This window comes from Microcebus murinus, chromosome 8 (assembly GCF_040939455.1).
Source record: "Microcebus murinus isolate Inina chromosome 8, M.murinus_Inina_mat1.0, whole genome shotgun sequence".
In the NCBI taxonomy this organism is placed as follows: Eukaryota; Metazoa; Chordata; class Mammalia; order Primates; family Cheirogaleidae; genus Microcebus; species Microcebus murinus.
Genome location: NC_134111.1, coordinates 82,113,906 through 82,127,185, shown reverse-complemented (window position 1 = coordinate 82,127,185; position 13,280 = coordinate 82,113,906). Strand labels below are relative to the sequence as shown.

At 36.6% G+C, this 13,280-nt stretch overlaps 1 protein-coding gene across 3 annotated transcripts in view; it reads left to right on the top strand.

Annotated features, from left to right (window-relative positions):
• The window catches only part of LANCL1 (LanC like glutathione S-transferase 1), a 38,609-nt gene extending 26,422 nt beyond the window's left edge, over positions 1 to 12,187 (top strand). For all 3 annotated transcript variants that reach the window (XM_012751484.3, XM_012751483.3, XM_012751482.3), the window contains exons 5-10: positions 4,560 to 4,695; positions 5,249 to 5,395; positions 8,167 to 8,349; positions 10,292 to 10,468; positions 11,300 to 11,372; positions 11,975 to 12,187. In XM_012751484.3, the coding sequence (XP_012606938.1) occupies positions 4,560 to 4,695; positions 5,249 to 5,395; positions 8,167 to 8,349; positions 10,292 to 10,468; positions 11,300 to 11,372; positions 11,975 to 12,051 (793 nt within the window). In that variant the 3' untranslated portion in view covers positions 12,052 to 12,187. The remainder of the gene's footprint in view (positions 1 to 4,559; positions 4,696 to 5,248; positions 5,396 to 8,166; positions 8,350 to 10,291; positions 10,469 to 11,299; positions 11,373 to 11,974) is intronic.
• The last annotated feature ends 1,093 nt before the right edge of the window (positions 12,188 to 13,280 follow it).

Below are 13,280 nucleotides of genomic sequence, written 5' to 3'. Positions count from 1 at the left end.
GTCTATTTTTACACACACACCTTAGCCTGCTTGTACATGGAAAATTGGTGCCACAACACAAAATAGAGTGTATTCCTTGTTTTGTACCCAATTAGATGGCTAACCTGACATGTAGGGTGCTTTGGGGCCAGTACTTAGAATGACAAAGAACTTTAGTTTTCTAATCAAGAAATATAACCTCTCTTTGTAGTGTGATGAGTCAGTAAACGAATCCTTTTTTTTTAAGTTACAACTTTTTGACAATGCAAGGCAAAAACCTCTCCCCAATAATATCCTGGGGAAATATTGCTAGGAGTGGAACAAAACTATTTTTTTTTCTTTATTCTTCCTCCAGTGACATTTCAGTGACTTATCTCTTCTGAAGATGTGTTGCTATTAATATCAACATATCGAAACAAATAAATGGAGCTGCAACAATGTGCTTGTGGATTTGAAAGTTTCTGAAAATACATAAAGTAACCAGTATGAGTGGTACATGCCTGTGATCTCAGCTACTCAGGTGGATGAGGTGGGAGGATCACTTGAGGCCAGGAGTTCAACTACAGCCTGGACAACGTAGTGAGAACCCTGCCTCTATTAAAAATAATGATAACCATTATGATAAATTATTTCTTCATTTTTTTCTTGAGAATATAACATGTAAAACATACAGTTGAAAGTCCTACCTTTAGTATTCATCAGACCCTAATCCACTAATGAATTTTAGTGATTTGAATTCAAATCCCCCAAAAAAGGAATATTTCCTTTATTACCCTCTAAACTGTATTATTTTAATTAGATGCTCTGAGCAATACTTTATTTTCAAGTATTTGAAATGTATTAATGCAAATGGGTTTGGCTGCAAAATAATTAGAATGTTAATATATCTCATGACTTTCTGGTAGTGTAGATTATAAGACTGGCAAATAAAGGAATGATGTTTTCTAATACAGTGGTTTAGACATTTTATTTTGGTAGGGACATCATTGGAGTGAATGCAATAATTGTTCTGGCCAGTATTTCGTAGAGCAGTGTTTGTTTAAAAAAAAGTCATAGTTATTTCCCTGTTTGAAAAGTTCTTTGAATCTCATTTGCAAAGTAAATCAAAGTGCTTTTTAAACTAAAATTTATATAATTTGATACATTTATATTAAAACTTGACAGTAGGTTCTTATCAGAACTCTGAGATATTCAGTCTATATACTGTAACAGTTGAGTTTGTATGTAATAAACAGATTTTGTTTTATGATCTCAATGTTACTGAGATTCCAGTTCTGGAATGAGGGAAAAAAATAGAATTTTTCTTAACAAATATTTTTAAGTTCTTTTAAAAATTATGGGGGTGTGTATGTACAAACATATATATGGTGTTGAAGTAGAAAACAAAATGGCCCATAATTCTACCACTCAGATAGCCCTGTTGATGTTTTTAAAAGGTAAAATAAGGTATTACTAGAAAATGGAAAGAAACCTCCGACCACAGTGACCCTATTCCTAAGATAACTACTGTTCCTCTGTGAGTTTATCACCTATATTTGTAGACCAAAAAAAATGCATGAGCCAGCATTTGCATATTTAACTATTTTGAGATGCATCAATTTAATAAAAAATTTCCATAATATGAAAAGGTTTAACTTTTAGAGTATCTGCAACTAGCCATGCTTTTCAAACCCTCTTTCCTAGTGGGGAGTAAGTTCCCTTAGACTTTTTCATAGCTTTTCCTCAGTCTTTGTTACATAACTATCAACTGATGTTAATCATTTAATCCTGCCATCTTCATTTTAAATGTTAAGTGTTCCCCTCCCCTCACCAGAAGCCTTTGGAAGTGGTGGGAAGGAGAATGGGAGAGGATTTTCTCTTATGTATACTTACTACAGACTTAGGGCCTTTTTTTCCACTAGATCTTTTGGTGTACAGCCTGTAGTAACAATTGTCAGGTCTTTGTTTGCTTGGGTTTTATTTGGTTTGGGTTGGTTGGTTGGTTGCTTTGGTGTTTGTAAATGTCAGTGGCCTTCAGAGATTAGTGGTAGGGACTGTATACCCCCTCTTGTTACACCCTTGCCACTGAGTATGTTAAAATGAAAGCACAAGCAGTTGCCCAATTCTGCCAAATGTGCAAATATTTATTAGGAAGAAGATACACATATATACAAATAAATAGTCTCCTACCCTGTTCTTGTAGCTCAGAAAAAGCTATATTGTCCTTAAGCCATTCTTAGAACCTTCTGCCTCAAGGCTACAATGTAGCCCTCCAGATCCCCAAGTGCGGAATCCAAACTTCACAGAACAAATCCATTTATTAAAAGGATTTGTTTTTATCAAAAGGATTTGCTGTCTAAAATTTGGAGTCAGTCAAAAGGTTGCACTCAAAGATCTAGAAGGCCACATGTGGCCCCAAAGCCACAGGTTCCCCATCTCTGACCCATCTTTGCCTCTCACTCCACCAATAAAAAGCCATTTTCTATAACTCCTTAATAATAACAAATTCCTGGTATACATTTTAATAGTCACTGTATTTGAAGTGCTGAACACCTCTGAATGTTGATTCCTGATTAGAGTACTTCAAATATCACCCCTGGAAAGAGGGCTGATTTTTGATACTTCAAATGCAATTAACCATCCCTAGTGTATAGACTAAATTTAGATGATATACATACATAGGCACAGTACACTGTTTAGACTTAACTACTTTAAAAGTAAATTTCCATATAGGCAACAAATGAGAGAATTTTTAAATTGGAAGGGACTATTCATTTCATAGATGAAAAATTCTAATAACAGATTCAGTAGTGTGGCTAGTGTAGTAAGAGAACTAATATTCTCTCATTACTACTCTTTTCTAGAAATTTCCTGGCTCTTTATACTAATAACATTTTGTCAAGTTTCACCAAAAATTAAAATATTTTAATTTAAATCATATTGAATTCATAGGTTAAATTCAGGACATTAGAGATGCACTTTCAAAATTTAAAGTGAGAAAAAAATCTAAAATAGGAAGAACATTTTTCCTACCTATTATTTGCTGTTCCCCCATCCAAAAAGGAAAAACAGTTTCATTCTCAAAGTTCAAGCTATCAAATATGATTACTTCCCTAAGCTTATCTTCCTCTGTGACCTCCCCCTACTCTCTGGTTCCCTGGAGCTTCCCTTTTTGGTCCTCTGGCAAGAAAACTTTGGTTACCCTGCTCTGTTGTGTACTTCCCACTACAGAGCCTGCCTCTGGGGCCAGGTGATGTGGAAGATACAAGAGGTAAAGCAATGGGGTTCACCCCTCGTGGGACCACAGTTCCTCCAATCTGTGAGGAAAAGTTCCCCTCTTCAGAGTTTAGGATCCTGGGGACTCCCCTCGCCTTAGCCTCTGCTGCCAGCATGAAATTGCTTGTAGCCTGGGGCTCAAGGGAACAGAGAAAAGAAAAAGGAAAATAAAGAAAAATCGGGGGTTTACTCACTGTCTCTTATATTAGGAGTTCTCTTGCCTATTCTTCCTTGAAACAACACTAATGGCCTTCCTCTGGGGCTCTATCTGTCCCTAGTGCCCACTTTTCAGGTTTTGGGGTGTATTAAGTTCAGGCTAGGAATACCAGAGGGAAAAAGTGGCAAACTCACCACTGGTTTGGAGATACTTCAAATTCTGGTCTTCTTCCCCTTTCTACCTGTTACTATTTGTTTTTCACAGTCCTCAAATATCTGCTTAATATATTCTTTCCAGGTTTTGGAGCTACATTTCATGGGAGAGGCAGGGTGTATTTATTACATCTTACTTGGCACCAGCACCAAAAATAATAACTTTTTCTGAGAAGCAAAACAGCCTATCAATAGGGACCTAATATAATATATCCGTTTAATGGGGATACTATGTAACTATTATGAAGAATGAAATTACTTTGTGCTGATACGGAATGGTTGTCAAATGTGTTGTTAAATAGACAGCTGTAGAATAACATACTTGTAAATATGTTTATGGGTACATAAAATAATTCTAGGAATATACAAAAGTTGGTAACCATAGTGGTTTTGAGGAAGAACTAGAAGGCTGTGAGACCTGGAGACTGACATACTTATGTGCCATTTGCATGTATTATCAATTATGGTCCATCAGGCTGCTGTATGCTCTTCAAGTAGGCCTGGTGACACATTAAGAAATAAACTAAGGAAAGAGATAACTGGGATGCAGCAACCTTTTCATTTTATGGACATAGAGGGCCTTTCGAGTGTTGCTTTAGTCCTTGTTCCAGGCTAAATGCTGTACTAGCCAGCAGTTCTTGGCTTCTCTGAGCCCAAATACTAAAGTACTAGTTTTAGGGCCTGCCTCCATGGGGAGCGAGGGAGGTTTCAGACAGCCTCAGTCATATATTTGTATTCTTTCATTCTGTGAATTTCTTTTTTATCAGTTCCATTGTAAACTGAAGGAAAGAAATTTAGTTGAAGGCTGATCTTTGAACTTTGACTATCATATATATATATATATTATGTATATATCATATCCTGTGTGTATGTGCATTTTTAAATGTGCCATTTTTAGGTATATACCAATACCTGATCCCTTACAAATTATTCTGGGCATGTATTTTTATTTCTAGACTAATTCACCTAAATAAGATTGATCCCCATGCCCCAAATGAAATGCTTTATGGACGAATGGGCTACATCTCTGCTCTTCTTTTTGTCAATAAGAACTTTGGAGTGGAAAAGATTCCTCAAAGCCACATCCAGCAGGTACCACATTTTTATCCTTTTTAGGATCCCGCATACTCTTCTGTGCCTAAACTATGGTTTTTGTCTCTCAAGTAAGTACATCCCAAGTAGGAAGAAGGTGTGTCTGGACTGCCAAAGGTCCGGTACAATCAGAGAACTAGCAGCTTCACACTGAATGCTGCTGGAAACACTTCCTGACTCAAAGTCAGAGGCCCAGCCTGCCCCATTTGACGTGGAACAGAAGAATCTCTTTTCAGAAGATTAGGGCCAGATTTCACCTCTCAGATACAGATATCTCCTTTTGTGCCTAGAGGAGTTTATGCTTTCTTTTGACTGGTGCATTCTTATAAGCTGTAGTGCAAAGAGTTCAAGGTCCTCCATCCTTCCCTCTTTTAGGCAGAATATAGTTGCATCCACTTATCTGATGCAGAATTAAACCATGACCTTCGCTGGCCAAAAGATGGTGTCTAAGTTGCCATGTTGCCCGGTATCTCTTAGCACAAAATTCTTTACCTCTACTAGAAAGGCTTTTATTCTAATTATCTTGTCATTTTGGTCGGCTTTCTCCCTGTAGATTTGTGAAACAGTTTTAACCTCTGGAGAAAACTTAGCTAGAAAGAGAAACTTCACAGCAAAGACTCCACTGATGTATGAATGGTACCAGGAATATTATGTGGGGGCTGCTCATGGCCTGGCAGGAATTTATTACTACCTGATGCAGGTAAGGCGTGATTAAGGTGAGACCTTTATAATGTGCTTCCTGACCCATGTACTGTCTTGGGTGAGAAGACAGATGCTCTAGTTCTATTTTATCATTCTGTCAATCACTGCATCAGTCTCTTTGTAACTGTTCAGCCTAGATTAACAAAAGAAATGTTGCCAAGGTGGGTTTTAAAGTATATAAACACATAAAAACACATAAAAAGCCCTGTGTTTTAAGATGACATTTGATTTGTAGATGACTGTACTTACCTACCTAGTGCCACTTGTGCAAGCTAAAGTATTTTGACCTATAATTCTGTATGAAGTGTCTCTGCTTTTGTCTTTTTCAGCAGATTTTTTGAATTAAGAATATTATTTCACATTAAAAGGCATAACCTATAGAAAGAAATTCTAGGAATAAGAACAAACTCAATAAAAAACAGATGACCATGTGTTGCCTAAGCCTGCCTTAGAGAGGAAAACTGAGGCGACTATTCAATGGATTGTGTAACTTATCTGAGAAATAGCTGGATATTCAGCAGTTCTTAGGATCTAATACTATTGGGGCACATCAACCAAAGTCAAATAAACTAAAGACAAATAGAATTTTCTGTAGCAAACATGACTTGGGAGAGGGGGTCAGAAGAGGACTTCTCATGAGAGCATCATTTTGGGGGACATATTAAGCATTTCTTAAGGAGAAATTGGCACTTGTGAATATGAATTCATGAAAAGGAAAACTGATTTTTAATGATAGCAAAGGTACCCCCCACTTTCCCAAAAGTATAATGTGGCATAAAGAAAAGTGTTTTATTAATACGTTCAGGATGAGTGCTTAGATAAACACCCTACCAGCTGGTTGAGTAGATGGCTCTAATAATACAAAATGAATCTCAGACTTGCCCTCCTCCTAGAACTAAACAAGGACAACAAAGCTGAAAAACTCAAGGTTATTATTCCTTTGGAATGCAAAGTCACACTTTGAGTGTTAGTGGCAATCAGACCAACTGTTTTATTTACTCTGCACTTCTCAATTAGAAGTTTTATAATTAGGGTTTTTAACAATTTAGACTTAAATTTCTTTATTTTTCTGGCACATTCCTTCAGTGGCTCTCTATTTCCAGTGGTAAATATAGATTCTTAGAAGTTTTCAGGGAAAGAATCTTTTGAAGTTTCAAGGTGAGTTAGAATCTTACATGTCAGTGACTGGACAGCCTCATTGACCTTTCATTGACTGGACAGCCTCATTGACCTTTCATTGAAACAAATAATCAGGAGACATACTCTGCCTCCTTTTGTTGGCTGTAATAAGAAATCTGAAACTCAAGTATTGATTTTTCCATTTGCAGGTTATTATCTATATGAAATGATTTAATTTTTAATCCTGAAAGTCCGTTCTAGTAGGTTCCTATGTAGGTTCAACATAAAATAAAACATTATTTTTAGGCCATGTTGGATAATTCCTGCAAGTTTGAGGAGAATACATTCATTCTACTCTAACACTTTAAACCAAGCTTGAATACTGTTCTTTGTGTAAAGTGGAATCTGTACGTCCCCTAAAGAACTCTGCACTTTCAGAATGTTGTGAAAGCTGTATCACCGATATCAGATTCAATCACACCACAACAAGCCACCTGGGCTTCACACCACTGCCCACCTCTCACCCCCACGTACCCTAACACCTGCTTGGCAAAACAACAACTTTGAATTTGTTGTTTAAAGAAGTGAGCAGTCATTGATTAAAAACAGGACCAAAAGGAGAAACTTAAAAAATGGTATCAAAAATGGCAGTTCATATGTGCTATGACAGTGTGTCCTATAAATCTGGACATTCTTACATCAAAATAATCTTGCATTTAGATCAGTTGCAAATTTTCTGCAGAAAAACTTGATCTAGAATCATGCTGTCGTTTGGGATGTAGATTCCAGGTCTCCTAACATGTCAGTGTTCTGTTCTATTGGAAATATCACCTACTACATCTCTAAATGTAATTACAAAAGTCATGTGCAGTTTGTCTTGTGCATTTCTTTGTGGCTTTTAAGGCATGCTTTATGTATTGAGACTTTAGGAAACCTCTTACACTCACATTCTCAAGCTTTGACTTGGGAAAATTACTTATATGTATGTAGATAATACCAACTATTTAAAAATAATACATACAGAAGGCCCCAATAGTTAACTGATAGCCTTGTTTCACTTTGTTCCATTATTTAAAATCTTAAAATAGGCCGGGCACGGTGGCTCATGCCTGTAATCCTAGCATGCTGGGAGGCCAAGGTAGGCGGATCGCTCAAGGTCAGGAGTTTGAAACCAGCCTGAGAAGAGCGAGACCCCATCTCTGCTAACAATAGAAAGAAAATTAATTGGCCAACTAAACTATGTAGAAAAAATTAGCCAGGCATGGTGGTGCATGCCTGTAGTCCCAGCTACTTGGGAGGCTGAGGCAAAAGGATCGCTTGAGCCCAGGAGTTTGAGGTTGCTATGAGCTAGGCTGATGCCATGGCACTCTAGCCCAGGCAACAGAGTGAGACTCTGTCTCAAAAAAAAATAAAAAATAAAATCACAAAAGATTATAATACAGGCATCCATAATCTGTTATGGGAATAGAGAAAACAAATTTAAATGAAATAAAAACATCCAATAGTTGAAAAAATTGGATAAAATGCAAACCTTTTAATGACCTTTCAGTTCCTTTTGGTCATGCTTTTTTTCTGGGTCAAAACTCATTCTGGGGCTTAGGAAGGTCTGTTTGCTTCAACAAAACTAATAATTTCCCTTCTCATTTTTAGCCCAGCCTTCAAGTGAGCCAAGTGAAGTTACATAATTTGGTCAAGCCCAGTGTAGACTACGTCTGCCAGCTGAAATTCCCTTCTGGCAATTATCCTCCTTGTGTGGATGATAATCGAGACCTGCTTGTCCATTGGTGTCATGGTGCCCCAGGAGTAATCTACATGCTCACTCAGGCCTATAAGGTACTGTGTATTTTTTCAATTTTAAATTAATTAGAAAACATTAAAAAAATTACAATTTAGAATTAGTCTTATCCTAATCCTTAAAGGAGCAATAAATAAATATCTTGTTAGACCTAAGAACACTTTGCTAAATGGACTATAATTCATTCTCACAGTCCATGCATACCAACCTCATTTCGTAGAATGAGAGACTGCTTCACTGACAGAATAGCCAAGATTATCATGTCAGTGGCAGAGCCAAGATAAGTATCCCAGAAGCTCAATTAAATATAGGAAGAACCCTCATGCATTGCTGGTGGGAATGTAAAATGGTACAGCTGCTGTGGAAAATAGTTTAGTAGTTCCTCAAAAAACTTAAATGTATAATTATGTTTATTTATGATCCAGCAATTCTCCTAGGTATTTACCCAAAAGAACTGAAAACAAGGATTCAAACACATACTGTATACCAGTGTTCATAGCAGCATTATGGACAGTAGCCAAAAAGTAAAAATAATCTAAGTGTCCATCAAGAAATGAATTGATAAAGAAAATGTGGTATGTACATGCAATGGAATATTTTTCAGCCATAAAAAAAGAATGAAATTCTAATACACACACCAATGTGGACAAACCTTGAAAACATTATGTTAAGGGGAAGAAGCCAGTCACAGAAGGACTAATCCTGTATAATTCCACTTATATGATGTATGGTTAATATGAGGTATTTAAAATAAGCAGATAGATAGATAAATAAGAAAGCAAATATAGAGAGACAGAAAGTAGGACAGAGATTACCAGGGTCTGAGGGGAAATAGAAAATAGAGATGTATTGCTTAGTGAGTACAGAGTTTCTGTTTGGGATGATGAAAAAAATCTTGCAAATAGTGATGATGGTTTACAACATTGTAATGTAATTAGTGCCACTGAATTGTATGCTTAAAAATGGTTAAAATCGTAACTTTTATATTATGTATATTTTGTCACAATAAAAAAAATGTAAATAGTACTCCTAAAACGCATGCTATAACAAAGCTGCAATCAGGAAATAAAAGGTTTTTAATTGAGGGAAAAAAAAACAAAACAGAAGTAAACTAAGAGATACTATGGTGCCAAATCAACAAATTACAAATCTATAGACTGTAAACAGGCACTGGCATATCATAACTAAATAAGCTTTTGGTAAAATAAATTCTACATTTCAGAAGGTAGATATAAAGGCATAACTTTTAAAATTGCCTTATTCTATTTTTTGGGCACCTAGGATATAATGAGATAGTAAACATATGTACTCAGAATATTTCTCAAGTCTTTGATCAAGATAGGGGAGGCAGCAAAAGATTATAAAGGTCTGTCTGTTTTTCTGAAGATCTCATATTTTATAGTCAATTTGCATATTAGTAAATCACAGTTTTTTCTCAAATAAAGAAATTTTCTAATGGTGAAGGGCATCGTAGTTAACAAAGAATGTAGCATATGTTCCTTGGGAAGGCACTGATTTTAACAGCAAGCTGCTTCATAAACAATACCTGCATACACAAACCAAACATGCACATAAAACTTAGACTGTACATACAAGGTCATGCCCAGTTATTAAAAAAAAAAAAAAAAAACTAGCCAGGCACAGTGGTACGTGCCTATATTGTCCAAGCTACACGCAAGGCTGAGGCGAGAGGATCACTTCATCCCAGGAATTTGAGACCAGCCTTGGCAACATAGTGAAACCTCATCTCTAAGAGATAATAATAATAATAAAAATAAAAAAGCAAAACTAGTCAATTTTAATAATTTGTCATTACCAATATAATACATCTCTCTGTCACTAAATCTCCTTCCCTTCCTTGTCAAGCCACCTCACTCTCTCTCCCTGTTCTGTCACTCCTGCTTACCTATCAAGAAGGAATGTTAATAGAACTTACTTTTATATCCTATGTAATAAAATTCATGTCCTTTGACACTGTAGGTGTTCAAAGAGGAAAAATATCTCTCGGATGCCTATCAGTGTGCTGATGTGATCTGGCAGTACGGGCTGCTGAAGAAGGGATACGGGCTGTGCCACGGCGCTGCGGGGAACGCCTATGCCTTCCTGAACCTCTACAACCTCACGCAGGACATGAAGTACCTGTATAGGGCCTGTAAGGTACGAGTCAGAACCGCCCAGTAGATGGCAGCTCTTCCAGGAAGTTGTAGAAAGGGCTCTAGTTCATCTGATTTAATTAATTTATTCTTAAAACCATGGGTCTATAGATAACAAACACAGTTAAGACTTCAAAAGCCTTTCAGTTAAATTAGCATTATTTTAAAGGGATGTAATAATTCTTCTTCTTTTTTTTTTTTTTTTTTTTGAGACAGAGTCTCACTCTGTTGCCTGGGCTAGAGTGCCATGGCATCAGCCTAGCTCACAGCAACCTCAAACTCCTGGGCTCGAGTGATCCTCCTGCCTCAGCCTCCTGAGCAGCTGGGACTACAGGCATGTGCCACCATGCCCAGCTAATTGATTTATTTTATATATATATATTTGTTTTTTAGTTGTCCAGCTAATTGGTTTCTAGTTTTTAGTAGAGACGGGGTCTCACTCTTGCTCAGGCTGGTCTCTAACTCCTGAGGTCATACTATCCTCCCGCCTTGGCCTCCCAGAGTGCTAGGATTACAGGCATGAGCCTCCACGCCTAGCCAAAAGGAATGTAATTCTTCTTAATAGCATTTATGGGAGAGCAAAAGAAAGATGTAGGGGTATTTTGTTCTTTTTCTTCTTTAATAACTTTGGAGATATGTGGCTCAGATAGCTCATTAAATTCCTCCCATGCAGCATATTCTCTTTCAGACCATCCATTTTTCTGCATTAATCCCTTTTCTCTTACTTGAAGGTAGTTTTTGACTTCTCAGAGTAATCCAGAGAGACAACCTCTGTTAACTTTTGGGAGTCTCTGAAAGAAATCACTATCATAATTTAACTTGGCCTCATTTTCAGTTTGCTGAATGGTGCTTAGAGTATGGAGAACACGGATGCAGAACACCTGATACCCCCTTCTCCCTCTTTGAAGGTATTTTTCACACTTATTTGCCTTATAATATCAGCATCTACTTCTCTGCTTAGTAATTAATGTATTTGAATTTGAGTTTTATCAAATTAATTTTATAGTCATTTCTTAAGCTACTTATTTCCTAACATGACAAATCAATTAAAGATCATTATTAGCACACATACCTGATACTAGTAGTCGTAATAGTGACTCCGGTTTATGAGGCCAGGCACATGCTAGGCATTTTGCAGATGCTGTCATAAATCATTTCAGCAGTAACATACAAGCATTACTACGCTCATGTAACAGATGAGGAAACTGAGGGTCAGGCAGGTAAGTGGCCCACGGTGCCATGGTGAAGGTGCTCACATATGGTAAATGGCAGGGCTGTGACTTGAATTTGTCTGGCTCCATTCTCTCTCCCATCTTGCACCTTGAAATAAAGGCTGAGTACCTCACTAGTGATCTCCTCTAACGGTGAACTGCAATGTATAAAGTATAGACAGATTCCCCTTCATTTAAATCATTGCCATTAATATTGTAGTGTTGATAGTAAAAATAATGGAGCCATCCTATAAAATGGAGTCATTTGGTATAACTTTTGCTTCTTTCTCTTTCTTCAGGAATGGCTGGAACAATATATTTCCTGGCTGACCTGCTGGTCCCAGCAAAAGCCAGATTCCCTGCATTTGAACTCTAAAAGGAAAGCATGTCCCCTGCAACTCACTGCATGACCCTTTCTGTATACTCAAACCTGGGCTAAATGCTTTTGTTGCTTTTCAAGGAAACAGAGTCAAACTGTGTACTTGCTTTAATTAATACGTTTTTCAGAATTTGTCTTTAGTTCAGTTTCTTTTCTTTATCATTGACTTTTACTTAAAAGTATCCAAGGAAGTCTTTTAACTTCAATTTCTTCCTGAATGGTGGGTAATATATACAGTATTTTGAAGTCATATGTGTATATTTTAGAACTTTGAAGAAATCTTACTTAAGTTTATAACTATCTGTTACTGTTCTAAAAATATTTAAAAGAAACTATAGATAAAGGAAGATAAATATGACTATTATTGAAAATTTTTCTCCACCTCTTCTCTTTAATATTTTTCCTCCAACAGGAGGGCAGATAGTTTTACAATTTGCTTTTCTCTGGTTGATTTTGAAAGGGGACAAAAATATAACTGTATGCTTCCATGGGAAAAATTCCAAGAGTTGCAAACTGGACTTGGGACCTAAATACCATTTTTTTAATTCATGAAGCTATGTGGACCAGAGGTAATCGTATTTTCAAATATGCCTATTTTCATCTGTAAGGCATCTAAGCTTCCTAAGCCAACATTATAATCAAAAACTTCTAAAACATGGTGGTTGTGAAAATTTTTATTTGAAGGTTACTTCAAGATAAGCTAACAATAACAGTTTATTGTGTTCTCTAAAATAATCTAGTGTATTTTGGAACTATTTATTTAAATGTGTTTTTCTGTATTCACAAAATAACAGGAAGCTAATTTTCTGTGTGTGGATATGCTCTGAGTTAGGATTCCAGTCCACTCTGACTGACCTTGTAAACTTCAGCTTGTGTTTTACTTAACTTTGTAGTGACTATGCTTTAGAGCTGGCTATTTGGTATAAGCCATTTTCCAAACGTATTTTCCTTCCTATCAGTTTTTCTGAACATTGATCTTTTCACTAAATAGTACAGCATTCTATTTCTGTTTAAAAAAGGGAACAGGAAGGGGAATGCCATATAACCAATAACTTGAACAAGAACACTAAGCTTTTGATAGAAATGCTGTTTACTTAGGAGGTATTATCCAGAATTCATGCTGAGAACAAATGGATGTCTGCATATCCTAGGCTTAACAATTCCTTGATTTCTGAGACCACAGAATCAGGTTTTATATGATAGATGAAGACTCCCTGGTGCTTCAC